This window comes from Medicago truncatula, chromosome 4, assembly GCF_003473485.1.
Source record: "Medicago truncatula cultivar Jemalong A17 chromosome 4, MtrunA17r5.0-ANR, whole genome shotgun sequence".
Lineage (NCBI taxonomy): Eukaryota > Viridiplantae > Streptophyta > Magnoliopsida > Fabales > Fabaceae > Medicago > Medicago truncatula.
The window spans coordinates 46,865,577-46,883,596 of record NC_053045.1 but is presented as its reverse complement, the minus strand read 5'-3'; the positions used below and the strand labels follow the sequence as shown (position 1 = coordinate 46,883,596).

The 18,020-nt window shown below is 34.7% G+C and overlaps 3 protein-coding genes across 3 annotated transcripts; all 3 read left to right on the top strand.

The window, feature by feature from the left end:
• The first annotated feature begins 4,491 nt into the window (after nt 1–4,491).
• LOC112421340 (isoflavone 2'-hydroxylase) lies at nt 4,492–6,785 on the top strand. The gene is made up of 2 exons (XM_024782775.2): nt 4,492–5,415; nt 5,948–6,785. Exons 1-2 carry the CDS (start codon nt 4,522–4,524, stop codon nt 6,551–6,553), a joined length of 1,500 nt encoding a protein of 499 aa, XP_024638543.1. The 5' UTR covers nt 4,492–4,521; the 3' UTR covers nt 6,554–6,785.
• A 736-nt stretch (nt 6,786–7,521) lies between these two features.
• On the top strand, nt 7,522–13,296 carry LOC112420919 (uncharacterized). Its single transcript, XM_039832786.1, has 6 exons — nt 7,522–7,609; nt 7,956–8,069; nt 8,311–8,405; nt 10,011–10,797; nt 10,927–12,373; nt 12,468–13,296. Exons 1-6 carry the CDS (start codon nt 7,522–7,524, stop codon nt 13,294–13,296), a joined length of 3,360 nt encoding a protein of 1,119 aa, XP_039688720.1.
• Nucleotides 13,075–14,189, top strand: LOC120579980 (uncharacterized protein DDB_G0284459-like). The gene is made up of 4 exons (XM_039832785.1): nt 13,075–13,297; nt 13,443–13,871; nt 13,957–14,083; nt 14,175–14,189. Exons 2-4 carry the CDS (start codon nt 13,450–13,452, stop codon nt 14,187–14,189), a joined length of 564 nt encoding a protein of 187 aa, XP_039688719.1. The 5' UTR covers nt 13,075–13,297; nt 13,443–13,449.
• The last annotated feature ends 3,831 nt before the right edge of the window (nt 14,190–18,020 follow it).

Sequence of the window (18,020 nt, the reverse complement as noted above, 5' to 3'; positions counted from 1 at the left end):
GGCAAGGCATTCCAGGGCATAAGCCCTCAACAGTTGAATGACAAGCATTCCAGGGCATGAGCCCTCAACGGTTTCCTAATCATGAAAGGACTCAACTTGTGTATATCAGCATACAACTCAACTACGACAGCAACAACATAGGCAACGACAACGATCGTGCATAATAACTCACTCACTCCCCAACTTGGTCAACATCAACAACCTATGACTCCGTTACTTAGAAACGACAACTCGCCACTTACAACTCGAACCAACACATTGTACATTCTAATTGAATGCAGTTAAGTATAAACCAGCGATCATTAACAATCATAATCAATCAACAGCAACACAACAGTATACGTCAGCGTGATATGACAATATTTTATACAATCCAACGATGTCTAGCATTATCACATAAACCAAGTATTACTTATACAATTTTATCACATTAATAACCTCAATTTGCCATAACCAGCTTCACAGTTCATCATTTATACCCTATACATCTTTCATTGCTATCTCAAAGTTCAGCTCACAACCTCTCATGCGACAAAGCCACATGAAAATCCTAAACAAAGCAATCTGTCAAGCACTAGCTCGCGAGGCGAGAGCCTCTACTCGCCACGGCGAGTTAGGGTAAAACACTCTAGATTCCATTCTGACTCTATTCTGAGTTCAAACTCAATCTAAAACTTTGCCTAATCATTAAGGTACATGTTCAGGCCCTCATAAACATCTAAGGTTAAACTCACAGCTCAAAATCACGAGATCTTGCAAGCTCTCTGGTCACACTCGCTACGACGAGTAAACTTGCTCGTTATGGCGAGCTGTGAAATGCAACTCGCGAGGCGAACAACTCCTGCTCGCGAGGCGAGCGATGATCTTCATCACTCGCTACGGCGAGGATCATCACTCGGGAGGCGAGCGATGAATAACAGTACGGGCAGATTACAGTTTTTCTCAAAAATTCACCCAAACCCATTGTTCTAACCTTAAAACTGATTATAAACATCAATATATGAAACATCTAAGGTCTGTTCAGCATTTCTACATCAATTCACCCTAATTCCATCATTTAATCATCAATTCTCTCCTTAACCCTAATTCTCAATCCTCCAAATTTATTCATAACTTTTGTCAAACAGAATCAGAATTATATAAACTAAAATCATTGCAAGTTAGCCTCACCCTTACCTTAATTCAGATGAACAAAGCTCTACAAATTATGATTTTCTTCACCTGGCTCTCCCTTGGTTCTCTTGCTTTCTCTTGTCTTCTCCCAAAACTGATGTACGTGAAAACAGTTTCTCTCCTCTTTCTAACTTCTCCCTTTTCTTTTCTAAACCTAATTCAACTTCCTCTATTTCCACTTAATCCCACACAACTCTCCTTATTTCTAAATCAGCCCCTTGAACTCCAAATATTCTAAATTCCCACTTATTCTATTAAATAGTAAAATAATTCATTTAATAAAATATGACACACCATATAATCAACATAATTATATAAAATCATATATAAAAAGACTTTAAATCAACCAATAATAATTAAATAAAATTGGGGGCGTTACAAAAGACACAACTTATGATCAAAATAATCATGGTTTTTTCAATTCAATCAGATTGATAAAGGGTTGTGCAGCTTTAGTCTATTTTATGGCTGATTTCACTTTTGGTGCTCAAACTCTCATCCATGATAATCTCACGATGTTCATGCTTTATACAATTAATAATTATTGATAAATAAATAACAAGATAACAGAGAATGGTAGCTTAGATGGTAGGAGAAGTGTGATGCCAATGAATAAACAGGGAAGAAGACACAGTGGAGGGTGAGAGGTGATGGAGGAGAGAGAAGAATGGTAGGAGATAGTGTATTGAATGTCTATAATAAAACTATGTTCTTCACTTAATCTAATGGCTTAAAACAACTTTTCTATATATTGGGAAAGTTTTCCACTTTTCCATGTGAAATGGCGCCAACTTTTGATCCTAGTGTAAGAGATAATTAAACGAGGAATATTTATTATATTGTTGCAGTAAAACAATAAGATAAGAATATGGATCTTGTTTATTGTATTATTGTACTTCGATGCATAGCCTTTTAATTGTCTATGTCTATGAACACGTGTCTTGATTCTTTATCGGTAACATCACGTGTATTGATTATTTAAGAACCGACGTCTATTATGGCTTTTACTCTATAGCACTGATCTGATGGTATCCCTTTCCTTTTCGGCGGATTCACTCACCTATCAGTGTTCGTTGGAAACCTTAATCCAGTTTATAGGTAGCTCTTTCCGTGGTCCAACACAGCAACAATTGTTAGGACTTAAGCCCATGAAAGTCCAACCAAAAAGACTAATCCATTAGGTGGAAGAGCCTCATGGTTTAAGTACCACATCAAACACTTTTATCTACTCCATGTGGGACTCCTAACAGCATATAATCGTTGAAACTAATAATTTGAGTAGGATAAAACTATAATAGATGATAAAACTCTTCTTTAAAGAATTTAATATTATATTTCTACATTCTTAAGGTTGGATTTCAACTTAAAACTTCTAATTAAGTTGGAAGAGGTCCCTTGTAATCTCTTCCAAATGCTCTTAGGTGAAAAAGAAAATAATTTAGGATTATTAGGTAAATTAATTTCTATGTTATAGGATTATGAGGCAAATTAATCCCTATTTTATACTCTAATTACAAACACTATTTGTGTGTGTGTCTATATATATATATATATATATATATATATATATATATATATATATATGGAAGGAATATTTTGATTCCAAGAAGAGTTACTCTATATCCCCACCATTAGTTTTATCTTAATCTAACGAACTACATTTATGTCTTATTGTGCATCATCATACTTGATCATTCTAACAATATTTAATTTTCCTTTTTCATACTCAATCAACATTTATGTTTTACTCGCAATTTTTTTTTTGGTCAAGATGTTTTATTGAGAGACAATCAGTTATTGGTGAAAAAAAAATCTTATATTTCATCATGTTTTATTAACACAATTGTTTTTTTTGTCAAGATGTTTTATTGAGACAATCAGTTATTGGTGAAAAAAAAAAAAACATATTCTTACATTTTATCTAATGTTTATTTAGAACAGGGCTTCGGTCTACCTTTATATATAAATAAATTGTTTTCAAGTATATATATTTGTACAAATATAAATTGATAAAAAACTGATTAATACAAATACATATATTTTTTTTTTCTTTAAAAAAAGTATATATATTTTTATTTTATCGGTGAATTAAAAAAAATTGTATTTAAATATAAGTGTAATGTTTCGTCAAAAAATAAATAAGTGTGATGTTTTTTATCAGCATGAGTTTTTTTTTAAGAACTTTAATCATAGTTTAATATTTGAAATTTGTTCTAAAAGAACATTTGATGAATCATACAAATAATTTCTAGTTACCAATTATTAATTGTGTTGATGAAACATAAATGTTGATTGAAAGCAAAAAAGGAAACCTAATATTGTTAAAATGATCAAGAATGATGACACACATGGTTATTGATAAGACTTAAATATAATCCATTAGATTAAGATAAAATTAAAGGTGGAGATGTGGAGTAACTCCTTAGAGTTACTCTTGGAGTCAATATATCCTTCCCCATATATAAAAGGTAGTATCATTTATATTAATTTATTTTAATATACTTTCTATATAATATTATCTTATTATACTTTCTATATATTATTATATTACTAAAAAAATATTAAATCAAATTTAATTATATTAAAATTCACATGAGAACATTTATAAATTGGTGGGTAGTAGGAATCATCTTTGACATAACAGTGTACACAATCAAATTCTATTTTTCATTACTTTTTAATTATAAAATGAAAAATGAAGATACTAGCCTCGTTGCCTTGAATATTTTTATTTTCTTAAATTCAAGTTCAACTTTAAACATTTTGATTATTATTTTATACTCCTCCGTCGCAGATTAACTGAGCCAAAAGCTCATTTTACACGTATTAAGAAAAATGTATAAATGAAGAAGAGAGAAAAATAGTTTTAAGTGCACTTCTTAAGTATTGGTGCATTTCTCCCCTATCATAAATGTAAAGTGGAATATATTGAATTGAAAATGATGAAAGTAGTATTAATTAGAGTTATAAAGGGAAAAAAGTAATTAATATTGTTTAGAATTTTTTTTTTTTTTTGCAAATGGTCATTATTACAAGAGGGACGGAGTAACACTTAAACTTATTTTTAAATTCAATTATATAACGATGATGCAATGAAATTGACAACAAATAATTTTATATAAAAAAAAAACAAGCTAATAGGTTAAAAAGTCTGTGTACAGTACAGATACAATTAAATTAAATTAATTTCCCCTAATTTGTATGAACCAAAGTCATTGGTAATGACATACACAATTTCATCAGCAAAAGAAATATTGCATGGCTCGCACCATGCAAGGTGACTAGTCATATGAACAAAACTATTATATAAGCATTTGAGAATCACAAGATAAAACAACATCAAGAACCATGGACATAATTTCCATCCTTTCCTACTCTTTCTTCTACCTTGCACTATTTTTCATCTTCAACCTTCTCTTCAAATCAAGAAAATTCAACAATCTCCCACCCGGTCCATTTTCCCTTCCCATAATTGGCAACCTTCACCACCTCAAACGTCCCCTCCACCACACCTTCAAAGGCCTATCTAAAAAATATGGTGATGTCATTTCACTTTGGTTTGGTTCACGTCTTGTGGTTGTTGTCTCTTCACCATCTTTAGTCCAAGAATGTTTTACAAAAAACGACGTTGTCCTAGCTAATAGACCCCGTTTTCTCTCCGGAAAATACATCTTTTACAACTATACCACCTTAGGATCAACAACCTACGGTGAACATTGGCGCAACCTTCGTCGCATTACCGCAATTGATGTTCTTTCAAACCACCGTATCAATAGTTCATCCGGAATCCGAAGGGATGAGACTCAGAGGCTTGTAAAAAAGCTAGCCGAAGAATCGTCGTCTAAAGAGTTTGTCGAAGTAGAACTAAGATCTAGATTCTTTGATATGACTTTCAATAACATAATGAGAATGATCTCGGGTAAGAGATACTATGGAGATGATTGTGACATGACGGATGCGGAAGAAGCTAAAGAATTTAGAGCAATGGTGACTGATTTGCTGAAATTGTCTGGGGCTAATAATAAGAATGATTTCTTGCCAATACTTAGGTTGATTGACTTTGAAAATTTGGAGAAGAGACTAAAGAAAATTAGTAGCAAAACTGATACATTCTTGAGAGGACTCATTCAAGAACAACGCAGCAAAAACCAGCATACAAATACTATGATAGATCATCTTCTAAGTTTACAAGAATCACAACCTGAGTACTATACTGATCAAATCATCAAAGGCCTTGCTCTGGTAATAATAATTTTCTATGCTAGTTTTTTTTCTTTTCTTTCTTTACTAATAATATTTGGGTTAAACATATTCTTGATTCTTGTAAATCACGACCGTTTAACTTTAGTACCTATAAAATGTTATTTTTTTAGTAGCGTAAATTACAAAAACTATGTGCTTTTAATAGTTACGTTGAGGACCAAAAACACAATTTTTTGTTAAGTGATAATGGGGTTGAGTAGCGTTTGAGTTAAGGGTTAAATAATTTGACGTCTTGAGTTCAAACCCAAACAAATGCGTAAATATTACTTTCGTCGATGTTTTTCGTAAATAAGATATAGTTATTATAATTATAGGTGATAGAAAATAATTTTTTTCTTCAAAAAAATAACTCATTTAACTATTAATTTAAAGATTTTGTGTACTAATACACTCAATTTTGGGTGTACCATAGAATTTGCCCAAACATTAACCATTACAAAAAAGACAGATAAATAATACTTTAAAATAAATTTAAATAATTTTGATTTATTAAAAATATATTTGCTTGTAGGGTATGCTTCTTGCTGGAACAGACTCATCAGCTGTAACATTAGAGTGGGCATTATCTTGTGTATTGACTCATCCAGAGGTACTAGAGACGGCAAGGTATGAAATAGAAAGCAATGTAGGTCAAGACCGTTTGTTGGATGAATCTGACCTACCAAAACTCCCTTACCTTAAAAATATCATCTATGAGACACTTAGGTTGTACACTCCTGCTCCATTGTCATTGCCACACTCTTCTTCAGATGAGTGTATTATTGGAGGGTACAAAGTTCCACGAGACACTATATTGCTTGTTAATGCTTGGGCCATTCATAGAGACCCTAAGAGTTGGAGTGAAGCCACAAGTTTCAAGCCTGAGAGGTTTGAGAAAGAAGGAGAGTTAGACAAGTTGATTGCATTTGGGTTAGGAAGAAGGGCTTGTCCAGGAGAAGTGTTGGCTATGCGTGCAATAAGCTTGACTTTGGGTTTATTGATTCAATGCTTTGATTGGAAAAGAATGAATGAAAATGAGATTGATATGAGAGAAGAAAGTGGTTTCACCTTGTCAAGATTAGTCCCTTTAAAGGCTATGTATAAAGCCCGTCCAGTCATAAAAAAATTTGTGGAGTAATCATATGCTAATGACTTGTCTAGAATAAAATGAAATATGTAATTTTCATATATTATCAAATAAGTTTACATTAGCATCATCCATACTAGAGAGGAAAATGGATTCACCTTATCAAGATGAGAGTAAGCCCATCCATCCAACTTGTGGACTGTGGATCGTAGTTATTTAGAATAAAATGATGGATGTAATTTCCTTTTGTTTTTATATAATTAATCTTCCTTTTGAATTTTGATATGCCACACTACGGCATGGATTATTTATTTTGTTGCAATAAAATATAATGGCCCAAAATTGGAATCGAGCTAAATAGGCCAAGTTTTTTTGGTTTATGACAAAAATAATTGACTCAAAATTTCACAAAGTATGTACGGAGATCCTTGTATACTACTAAAAAAATTGTCTCAACTTTCAATCGTTCCTTGATCCCACGATACTAACCACATTTTATATGTCATGACAAGTTTAACCTTAGCATCACTTGTTGTGAAAGTAGATCCACAGTTAAATGTTGTTTTTATTGTTTATATTTAGGGTTTGGAATAGGCTAGGCTGACCTACAGGGGCCTATGGTCTGGCCTGTTTAAGCCTAGCCTGACCTGTTTATTAAAAAGGTTAGGCTTAGGCTTTTTAAAAAGCCTATTTAAGTAAATAGGTCAGGCTTAGGCTATCAAAAAAGCCTATGAAGCCTAATAGGCCGGCCTGTTTATATACGCATGTTAGGCTTCATAGTGGACTTTTTAAATAGGCTTTAAAGCTTTATAGTGAAATAGGCTTTGAGGCCTATTTAAAAATAGATAAAATAGAATGTTTAGTGACTTTAATAGTAAGTAGGCCTGTAAATAGGCTTTCAGGCCAGGCCAGGCTTTTAAATAGGCCAGGTCAGGCCAAAAAAATAGGCCTATGAAAGGCCATAGGCCAGGCTCAGGCCTGCAAATTTTTTCGTAGTCCAGGCTCAGGCCTATCAAAGCATGGCCTGGCCTGGTCTGGTCTATTCCAACCCTACTTATATCACTCTTTGTGGGCCCTTACCAATCCGTCAAACCAACCCCACCAACTGTAAGTAGTCGCTATGCTTATTCTTTTAGCCAAATTGTTTCTTATACGATAATTTGCTATTTTGTGATCTTTAGTAGGTTCTTTTGTCAAAAAAAAAACACTACAAGAAACATTGCATTTTGCCAGGGATTTTGTCAAGGTTTGAAACCCCTGGCATAAAAGACAGGGACTTTGCCCCTCGTTTTTTGTCAATAGCCGTGGCATATTTTTAGGCGCCACTTTGAAATTTCAAAAGCGGGTGGAATTTCTGCAATGTCAGACAAAACTGAGGGCTTTTACGAGGGAAAGCCCCTCGGATGCACGCGTTTCCATTGACTCCTGCTGCTTTTTCTGTTGACTTGACAAGGGCCTGGGAAAGGTGATGTGCTGCAGGCTTGCCAGGGGCAGAACCCCTCGGATATTGCACATATCCCTGGCTTTTTGCAAGCCGTTCTGTGCCCTATTGCTGCGCCTAGCTATGGTAGGATTTGACCAGATAAGTGAGGGAACATGCCGTCGCAGAAGCCGTGGCTTTTGTCCCTGCCTATATAAGAGTTGCACCGGTCTCAGGGAAGCAACATAGAAAATTTTCTTCTCTTAAAACTCAACACTTTCATCAAACTTCATTTCTTTGGTAAAAAATACTTCATTTCTTATATGTTTTATCATGATATTAAATTTTAATACTTATTAATCTTATTTATTTTCTATGTTATTTGCAGTTGTGTTACTTATCTGCCTCCTGTGGTCAGCTATTGCTTCAACTGTTGTTGTTTTTGGATTGCATTGCAGATCTTCTATTGTAAAGCTTCAACAAGTTAGTGATTTTTTTGGCCTAAAAATTATACATTTTGATGATATGCTGTAAAAATATATGATGACTGTTTGGTATTTATTTTTTTTCGAAAATCTAAAATATTTAATATAATCATGTAAATTTTTTTTTGTTCATATATATTATTATGCATGAATATTGTTGGTTTATTTATTCGAATTTGAAAAATATATCCACGCTTTTTTATGCATGTTTTTTTTTTTTGATAAAATGAAATATATATATATATATATATATATATATATATATATATATATATATATATATATATATATATATATATATATATGCATGTTTTTTTTTGTGATGAAATGAAATATATGCATGTTATTTTTATTGTGATAAAATGAAATATATGCATGCTGTTTTTTTTTTTTGTTGATAAAATGTAATATATATGTATGTTGTAGTAGAATGTTGAAAAAAATATGGTCAAACACTTATTGCTTATATTCTGTTTTTTTTAATAATAAACTTATTTAATTGTTTAAAAGAAAAATAAGAAAGAAAAATAGGACCAATTTAATTAATTTTAGCAAATGTACCTTTCGGTACTGTTTTAAAATAACAAAATAAGGGAATATTGTTTTAAAAGTAAAATTGTTTGTTAAACTAAATCTGTTATTAAAAATATATATTTTTTAAATTTTAATACTGGTTTTTATCAATATATTTTAGTTTAGTTAATACCATATAAAAACCAGTTTTTAAATTTTAACAAAATTATAAATTAAATATAAAAACAGATTTTTAAACCTAATGCTGTTTTTTAAGAAATTAAAATATGTTTTTATATTTAAAAATCTGTTTTTATATTGAAATTATAATTATGTTATAATTATTATTTTTATAAATTAAAACTAATCAAAGCGTAGGAAAATAAAAATACTACATAAAAAATACTACACTAAAAAGTTCTTGGAAAACGATTTATTAAAATAGTGTATTAAAAATCAGTTTTTTTTTTAAAAATAAAACTTTGTTAAAATGTAATTTTTTTTAATAAATTAAAATATGTTTGATTTCCGTGTCTAAAATGTTATAATTATTATTTTTATAAAATAAAACAATATAATATAATAATGCATATTGTTTATCGATGAAAATTAAAACTATGTTACAATTATTTAATAATTAATTATTATATGTTTAATTTGCGAGTTAAAGATTTAATTTTTTTGCGCGTAAACTTATATTTTATTGTTTGAGCGGGATTTTTTTTTTTGCGCGTAATGTTAGTTATCTCCGTTGAGTAATAATTTATTTTTGACGACGTGGAATATGTCAATGAAGTTGCGGAATGTGTAGAAGATGGAGTATTATGAATATTATCGTCGTTGGATGTACGATAGGACGTTTCCGAGAAGAACTGGACTAAAACCGCAATTTGTCGAAGGAGTTGACGGATTTATTTCATGGACATGGGAGCAAGAAATCTGTAGAGATGAGGGAGGAATTAGATGTCCGTGTCTAAAATGTAGGTGCAGACATATAATTACCGATCCTTGAGATGTGAAGAAACACCTAAAAAAAGTTGGTTTTATGCCTAATTATTGGGTTTGGACATATAATGGTGAAATGTTTCAGAATTTTGGGGTAGGGGTCAATGCACAAGCTTCTACTAGCCATGGTGGAACAAATGTGGAAACAAATGTGGAATACAATGAAGATGTCAACACAGAACAATTCAACATGATGGATGATATGGTTGCGGACGCTTTAGGGGTGGAATTGTCTTACGGTGAAGATGTTGAAGATGATGAAGAGGAACAACCCCCGAATGAGAAGGCGCAAAGATTTTACCGATTGTTGAGTGAAAGTAATACACCTTTGTATGAAGGGTCTTCGCACTCTAAGTTATCTATGTGTGTGTGGCTTTTATCTCTTAAGTCGAATTATCTTAATCCTGATGATGGTATGGATGATATTACGAAGATGTTGAAGGCCGTGACTCTGTTCAAAGATAATCTGCCAATGAATTATCATGCTGCGAAGAGGTTGGTGATGAAGTTGGGATTATCAGTTAAAAAGATTGATTGTTGTAGAAATGGATGCATGTTGTTTTATGACAATGAGTTTGGGATAAATGATGGAGCATTGGAGGAATGTAAATTTTGTCAAAGCCCGAGGTACGGTATTAGCAAGCAGAAACGAGTTGCGGTTAAGTCAATGTTTTACTTGCCAATAATACCAAGATTACAAAGACTGTTTGCATCGATGAAAACTGCTAGTCAAATGACGTGGCATCATTCAAATGGAATTCCCGGAGTGATGCGACATCCTTCTGACGGTGAAGCGTGGAAACACTTTGATCGAGTACATCCTGATTTTGCAGCAGATCCACGGAATGTGAGACTTGGATTATGCTCTGACGGTTTTCAGCCATATGTCTAATCCTCGGCAAAACCATATTCTTGTTGGCCAATCATTGTAACCCCGTATAATCTCCCTCCTGAAATGTGCATGACAAAACCATACTTGTTTTTGAGTTGTATTGTACCAGGACCAGATAACCCTAAAGCAGGCATAGACGTGTTTCTACAACCGTTAATTGATGATTTGAAGAGGTTGTGGGCTGGAGAATTGACATATGATATTTCTAGAAAACAAAATTTCAAGTTGAGAGCAGCTTTGATGTGGACCATTAATGATTTTCCCGCTTATGGCATGTTGTCCGGTTGGAGCACTCATGGTAGATTTGCATGTCCACATTGTATGGAAAATACAAAGGCATTTACTTTGGAAAGTGGAGGGAAGAGTTCGTGGTTTGATTGTCATCGTCCGTTCTTGCCTCATAATCACCCGTTTAGAAGACTTAAGAATGGTTTCAAGAAGGATGAGAGAGTTTTTGTTGGTCCTCCACCTAAGATTGCATCAGAAGAAGTGTGGACAAGAGTTTGTGATTATCCAAAAGTCACTGATTATGGTCGAGCTGTCCCAATACCAAGATACGGAGTAGACCACCACTGGACTAAAAGGAGTATATTTTGGGACCTCCCATATTGGAAAGATAACTTGCTCAGACATAATCTTGATGTAATGCACATTGAGAAGAATGCCTTTGACAACATATTTAACACAGTGATGGATGTCAAAGGCAAAACAAAAGACAATGAGAAGGCTAGAAAAGACTTAGAAATATATTGCAAAAGAAAGGATTTGGAGTTGAAACCTCAACCGAATGGGAAGTTGTTGAAACTGAAAGCCAACTACAGCCTATCTGCCCAAGAAGCGAAATTAGTGTGTCAATGGTTGAAGGATTTGAGAATGCCCGATGGATATTCTTCTAACATAGGCAGGTGTGCCGATGTCAACACGGGAAGGTTGCATGGGATGAAAAGTCATGACTCTCACATTTTCATGGAGAACTTTATCCCAATTGCATTTAGTTCATTGCCCAAACATGTGCTAGATCCACTTATTGAGATTAGTCAATTTTTTAAAAATTTGTGCGCTTCAACCTTGAGAGTTGATGAACTTGAGAAAATGGAGAAGAATATGCCAATCATTATCTGTCAGTTGGAGCAAATTTTTCCACCAGGTTTCTTTGACTCTATGGAACATCTTCCTGTGCATCTGGGATATGAAGCTATACTTGGCGGACCTGTTCAATATAGGTGGATGTACCCTTTTGAAAGATTCATGGGTGACTCAAAACGAGCAGTTAAAAATCTGGCCAAAGTGGAAGGATCAATTGTTGCTATTTACACCGCCAAGGAAACCACATACTTTATCGGCCATTATTTCGTTGATCGTCTACTTACCCCATCAAATACAAGAAATGAAGTTGAGGTTAACGATTTTCGGGATCCGTCAACCTTATCCGTATTCAATCTTGATGGTCGACACGCGGGCAAGGTGCTTCAATATTGGATGGTAGATCAGAAAGAGATGCGGTCTGCTCATGTTCATGTTTTGATTAATTGTGCGGAAGTTAAACCATACCTTGAGTAAGTAAATCTATTCCTACCCATTTTTACTAGTCCATATAACAGTAAGTTTTAACGCGGTTAACAACTTCGTATTGAATTTATTGCTTTTTAGGGAATTTATTGCTTTTTATGCGGAATTTGGTGATGGATCGACAGTTGGTTCGATACATGAATATTTTCCAGCTTGGTTTAAACAAAGAGTGTATAATGCCGAGCCAACTGATGAAGTCATCCGTTTACGGCAATTATCTCAGGGTCCTTTACAATGTGCCAATGAATTTCACACCTACTTCGTGAATGGATATAAATTTCATACCCACTCTTGGACGGAAGGCAAAAAGACTATTAATAGTGGTGTTTATGTAAAAGGAGTTACAGATGGAGGTGAAGATGATTTCTATGGCGTGATCAAACACATTTATGAGCTTTCATATAATGACAATAAAGTGGTGTTGTTTTATTGTGACTGGTTTGATCCCTCGCCTAGATGGACTAAAATTAATAAATTATGCAACACTGTTGACATTCGAGTCGACAAAAAATATAAAGAATATGACCCGTTTATCATGGCACACAATGTTAGGCAAGTGTACTATGTTCCTTATCCCCCAACTCTACCACGTAAACGAGGTTGGTCTGTTGCAATCAAAACAAAACTGAGGGGCCGCATCGAGACTGAAGAACGAAATGAAGAAGTTGCTTACCAAGCCGATGATATGACACATGTAAATGAGATAATTGAAGTAGATCAAGTTACAAGTTGGCAAGACTCTCAGGTTGAAGGGGATCAGGTTGATCCTTCTATTTTGGAGATGCGTGATGAAGTTGAAGATGAGAATGAAGACGTTGTTGATGATAATAATGAAGGGGACCAGCAAGACAATCAAGTTGATGATGGTGATGTAGATGAATATAACTATGCGTCTGATAACAACACTTGAAGTATATTGTTATCCACCCTTGTAATGATTGAATTTGAATTTCTTGTAATCTTGAATACATTTGTGTTTGAATGAAGATATCGCTTGTTTGATGATGTATATATATTTGAGTCCTTTACAATATCGCTTTTTTTGTTATTTAACAGATTCACAATGCCTCCGAAACAAAAAGAGAAAGGCAAGAGCAAGGACCCCAGGAGGCGGTTCACAACACACATTGCGGATCCAGCCACACTTGCCACATTGACTCCCTTTCCCAGACCACCCTCTTCTTCTAGCCAGGGATCGACTGGGTCATCCCAAGCTAGTGCTGCTGCACCCGCTGGAGGGTCTGGTGTTGTTGCACCTGTTGGTTTTATCCTCCCTACAGGTTACCAGTTGCCTCCTCCACCCACATTTCCTCATGGGCAGATCGGCTTTATGATCCCTCAACATCAACAACCCCCACCACCCCAACATCAACAACCCCCGCCCCAACCCCAACCCCAACAGGGTGTTGATGATGATGATGAGGAGATGGCAGATTATCCGCAAGATGAACAAGAGCGTTACATCATTGTGCCTAGCGGGAACTCGTAAGTCTTTATGTATTTTTGTTCAATATGTATATTGTTATAAATTTATGTAATGTTTAACTATATGAGTTTTCATTGTTTGTAGTTTCATGCCCTGCAAGCCAGCCGCCAGTGCCATTAGAGACATCATCCAGGGAAGGTTTCATGGATTTTGGAAGACTTATGGTGATATCCCAGATGATGAAAAGGATGCATGGTTTGGTCTTTTTGAGGTTACATTAATACTTATCATAATATATTTTAACTTATCTGCACATATGTTATAATTTACTAATTTCCTAAAATATGTTAACAAATATGCAGATGAAGTGTACCTAGAACCCCAGGTACTATGCTCAGATAAGGAGGAACTTTCACATTAGAGCTTCTGCCCGCCTCTCCGACATGTTGCGACATGTCCGACTTCGTCACGAGACTGCTGGAAAGAGGCCCTACTGGATCGGGGAGCCACTTATGAGGCAGTTGGTGGACTATTGGGGGAGTCCAGAGTTTAAGGCGAAATCAGAGAAGGCAAAGAAGAACAGAGCATCAGAGAAAGGGGGATGCATCCACACGGGAGGCTGCATAAGCACAGCAGAGCATGCCCGTCGACTGGTAATTAAAAATAATAACTCTGTTGATTAATTTTATAGAATGTATGTTTTTAAATATTTTGTGGTTAAATATAGTTTAATGTTTTACTAACTACTTAATAATTGTGTTTCTTGTCAATTAGGCAAAGAAGCTGGGTAGGGAGCCATACATAAATGAGCTCCACAAGAAGACCCACACATATCGATCAGGCCAGTATGTTGATGATCGCTCCAAGATATGCCAGGTAATTGTTACATAAGTGTATTTTAATTAATTTTATTAGTGGTTATAATTTTTTGTTAATGTTTATTTATCTTTAACTATTTTATTCTTATTTATTTTAGGAGGAGTATGATCGTCAGCTATCGGAGGCGCTCTCCCGTGGATGCTCTGTTGATGAAGCTCTCACACTTCGTGCATGGACGAAAGTTGCTGGTGAGAAGAAGAAGGGGCGATTGTACGGTGCAGGAAACTTAGCTGGAAACTACCGCAAGGGTGTTGCTACCACTCTAAAGTTGACCCTTAATGCTGGGGAGGGCTCTTCTCAGTAACCTGAGCTCACTCCAGAAATGCGGGATCTGATCACTAGGTTGACTCAAGAACAGCTTGCTGCCCATATGCAAATCCAACAGGACCTGATCCATGAGGTGGTTAGGAAGCAACGAGAATTCCTAGACTCTCAGTTGGACACATTTAGGCAAGAGCAAGGCTGGAATATGAATGAGCAGGGTGTTGGGTAGCCGAGTGGAAGCCGAGAGAGTGTGAGGGCTCCTCCAGTGTGTGATGATGATGCGGACGACCCCTATGAAGTGTATGGTGAGGGCGAAGAGGATGATGATGACGATCTCGAGATGGATGATTGATGCTTATGATGCTTGTTGTGTGTTTTCTTTACTATTAAGTTATGGTTTGTATGATTTTGGGAGGTTTTCCATGCTTCCCGGCACAATATTTATTTTCCTGCACGATTTGTAATATTATTAAGTACACTTTCTATTTCATGCATTTTAATTAGAGTTATTAGTGTTTGTGTGATTAAACTTTATTTATATGCATTTAATTGTGTTTTAAAAAAAAATTTAATTTTTTTAAATATATATTTTTTAATTAAATTGATTTTTTAACCATTTAATTGTATTACAAAAACAATTTAAAAAAAAAATCGATTTTAAAATTAATTTAAATATATTTTATTAATTAATAAAAAAAATTCGTTTTCATAAAAATAATATTTTTTTTAAAAAAATAAGGACATTTGCCAGGGGTTAAACCCCTCGCATGTCCCTCGTTTTTTTGCTATTGTCAGTTGTCACTTCGGTCAGAGCCGCCGCAGTCAGAGGTCAGTCATAGTCAGAGGTGCAGGAAAGCTGCAGACGAAAGTGAGGGAACATGCCAGGGGTTCTGCCAGGGAGAAAGTGGCGCGATTTGCCAGGGGTTCAGCCCCTCGTTTTTCTGCCAGGGGTGTAGCCCCTGGCAAAGTGTTTTGCGATGAGCGCTTTTGCCAGGCCATCTGCCCCTCGTTTTTTCCCTCACAAATGTCCCGTTTGCCAGGGATTTTGTCCTTTTGACAGGGATTTTGCCCCTGGCAAAAGGCAATGTTTCTTGTAGTGAAAAGATCTTTAGTAGGTTGGACAAGGATTAATACATATGGAGCTTCTAATGGTGGCCTTTTTGCTGGCTGTGGAGGAGTTATCAGGGGAGAAAATGGTGCTTGGATGTGTGGTTTCTCAAAAGGTTTGTGTTGCTGCAATGCTTATATTGCATAATTATGGGGAGTCTTTGAAGGTTTGAAAATTGCTCGTTTTCGTGGGATTAAAAAATTGGAGCTTCACGTGGACTCTTCGGTAGTAGTCTCTACTATTACTTCGACAAAAGGGGGTTCAACTGCGGCTTGGAGTCTTTTGCAAAACATTAGTAAGGTGCTAAGTTTGAATTGGGAGGTCCGAATCTGGACACCAACCTAGAGATCGAATTTTGAGCTGATTTTTTGCAGGCACCTCAATAAAAATACATCTAGAAGATCTACAAAGTTTCGTAGAAAACCGACAACGTTTCGATTTATTTTGAATTTTCGACCGAAACGCGCAAAATCGCAAAGCAAATGCTTGTGCATACGTATTGGCAAATATGGCCTGTGAGGGGGGTTTTCCTTGGTTTTTATATGAGCACTGTCTTGCTCAAATTATTTTGTTAATGTTAACTCAGACTATTAGTATTTCCACACCGCGGGTAGTTATACGGTAGTTGTCTTTTTTCCTTTGGGCATTAGCCCTCTTGTAATCCAAAAAAAAAAAAAAAAAAAAAGGTACCGCAAATGTGATAGATTGTGTAAAGAGTCATTAGAAAATCTACACTGATAATATAGTTTTTAAGGGGAGGAAACTAATGGGATTTTATTTTTTTACTTTTTAGCTTTCCAATTAGATTCATAGAGTAAAAAGAAACTAAAATATTAGTTCACATGGATTGATCGTAGCTTCAATAAGTCGCACCTGAATTATCTGTGTATTGACTTCAATTGTTATAAAAAAATATGCTATATTTTCTAATTAGAGGATGCATCAAGTATGGCAGATGGATTCTGATAGAAGAAAGTATGTGCAAAGTTGCTACAAAGCTATAAAGTTATATGTACAATTTAATTACTGGATCAAGTTATTATTTAGGGCATGATCTTGTAATCGTAACTTTATTATTTTATAGCTTTAGACTAATTTCGATCATCCCAACGATCACTACCGTAAAAATGTTTGTTATTTTAATGCATTATGATATTTGTGGTTGGTTTGATGTGTGATTTTAGTATTAGGTGCAAAACAAGGTAGTATGTGTAAGACCATAAGAGGAAAAAATAAAATAAAAAAAGTTGCAGATTAGCGTCGGATGGCCCGACTCTATTAGATTTATTTGACTTTTGAATATTAACTTTAGTATCAGTGGACTGACTCTACGATTTGGACACTTGACTGGTATGAAGTTGACTTTAGTGTTAGTTAGGCCGACTCTAAACGATTTAGCTAGGGTCGATTATGCTTAATCTATATGATTTGGTTGACTTTATGGATGTTGGAGTTATTAGCTCGAATGAGTGTAGAGTCGAGCATAACCTCGGCCTAACCGACACTGTAATATCCTTAGATGCCCTGAATCTGACGCTACCTATTAGCATTAACTTTTTAGCCTTGCCCCTATCTGATGCTAATCTGACGCTAAATATTTGTTAGTGTTAATATGCAGTTTTTTGTAGTGATATATATATTTTGCTAGAAGACACCTTTTATGAATGTGTCTTTTAGCAAGTTATTCTATGAGCATTTGCTAAAAGACACCTTCATGGATGGCTTCTAGTAAAACCATGTATATATATCCAAATGAAGGAACTCCATTCTAGATGATTCTAGACTATTTGAAAATTTCATAATGACATTAGTATTTTCGCCAAGAAGAATTCAATGCTTCTCTCTTATTAGAAAGAAAATGTTAAATCGTTCTTTGACAATGGTTGAATGTTAAAGACAAAAGATACCTCCTACGATTTGAATCAATGATGCTTCTCTTTTTTTTTCTTTTTGTACG

Excerpts from the sequence above, each read along its gene's own strand:
- LOC112420919 (XM_039832786.1), top strand. The coding sequence starts at position 7,522 with ATGGCCTGGCCTGGTCTGGTCTATTCCAACCCTACTTATATCACTCTT. Across the intron at positions 8,406-10,010 it reads CTATTGTAAAGCTTCAACAA|AATTTTGGGGTAGGGGTCAA; the intron begins GTTAGTGATTTT and ends GAAATGTTTCAG. Across the intron at positions 12,374-12,467 it reads GAAGTTAAACCATACCTTGA|GGAATTTATTGCTTTTTATG; the intron begins GTAAGTAAATCT and ends ATTGCTTTTTAG.
- LOC120579980 (XM_039832785.1), top strand. The coding sequence starts at position 13,450 with ATGCCTCCGAAACAAAAAGAGAAAGGCAAGAGCAAGGACCCCAGGAGG. Across the intron at positions 13,872-13,956 it reads ATTGTGCCTAGCGGGAACTC|TTTCATGCCCTGCAAGCCAG; the intron begins GTAAGTCTTTAT and ends CATTGTTTGTAG.
- LOC112421340 (XM_024782775.2), top strand. The coding sequence starts at position 4,522 with ATGGACATAATTTCCATCCTTTCCTACTCTTTCTTCTACCTTGCACTA. Across the intron at positions 5,416-5,947 it reads TCATCAAAGGCCTTGCTCTG|GGTATGCTTCTTGCTGGAAC; the intron begins GTAATAATAATT and ends ATTTGCTTGTAG.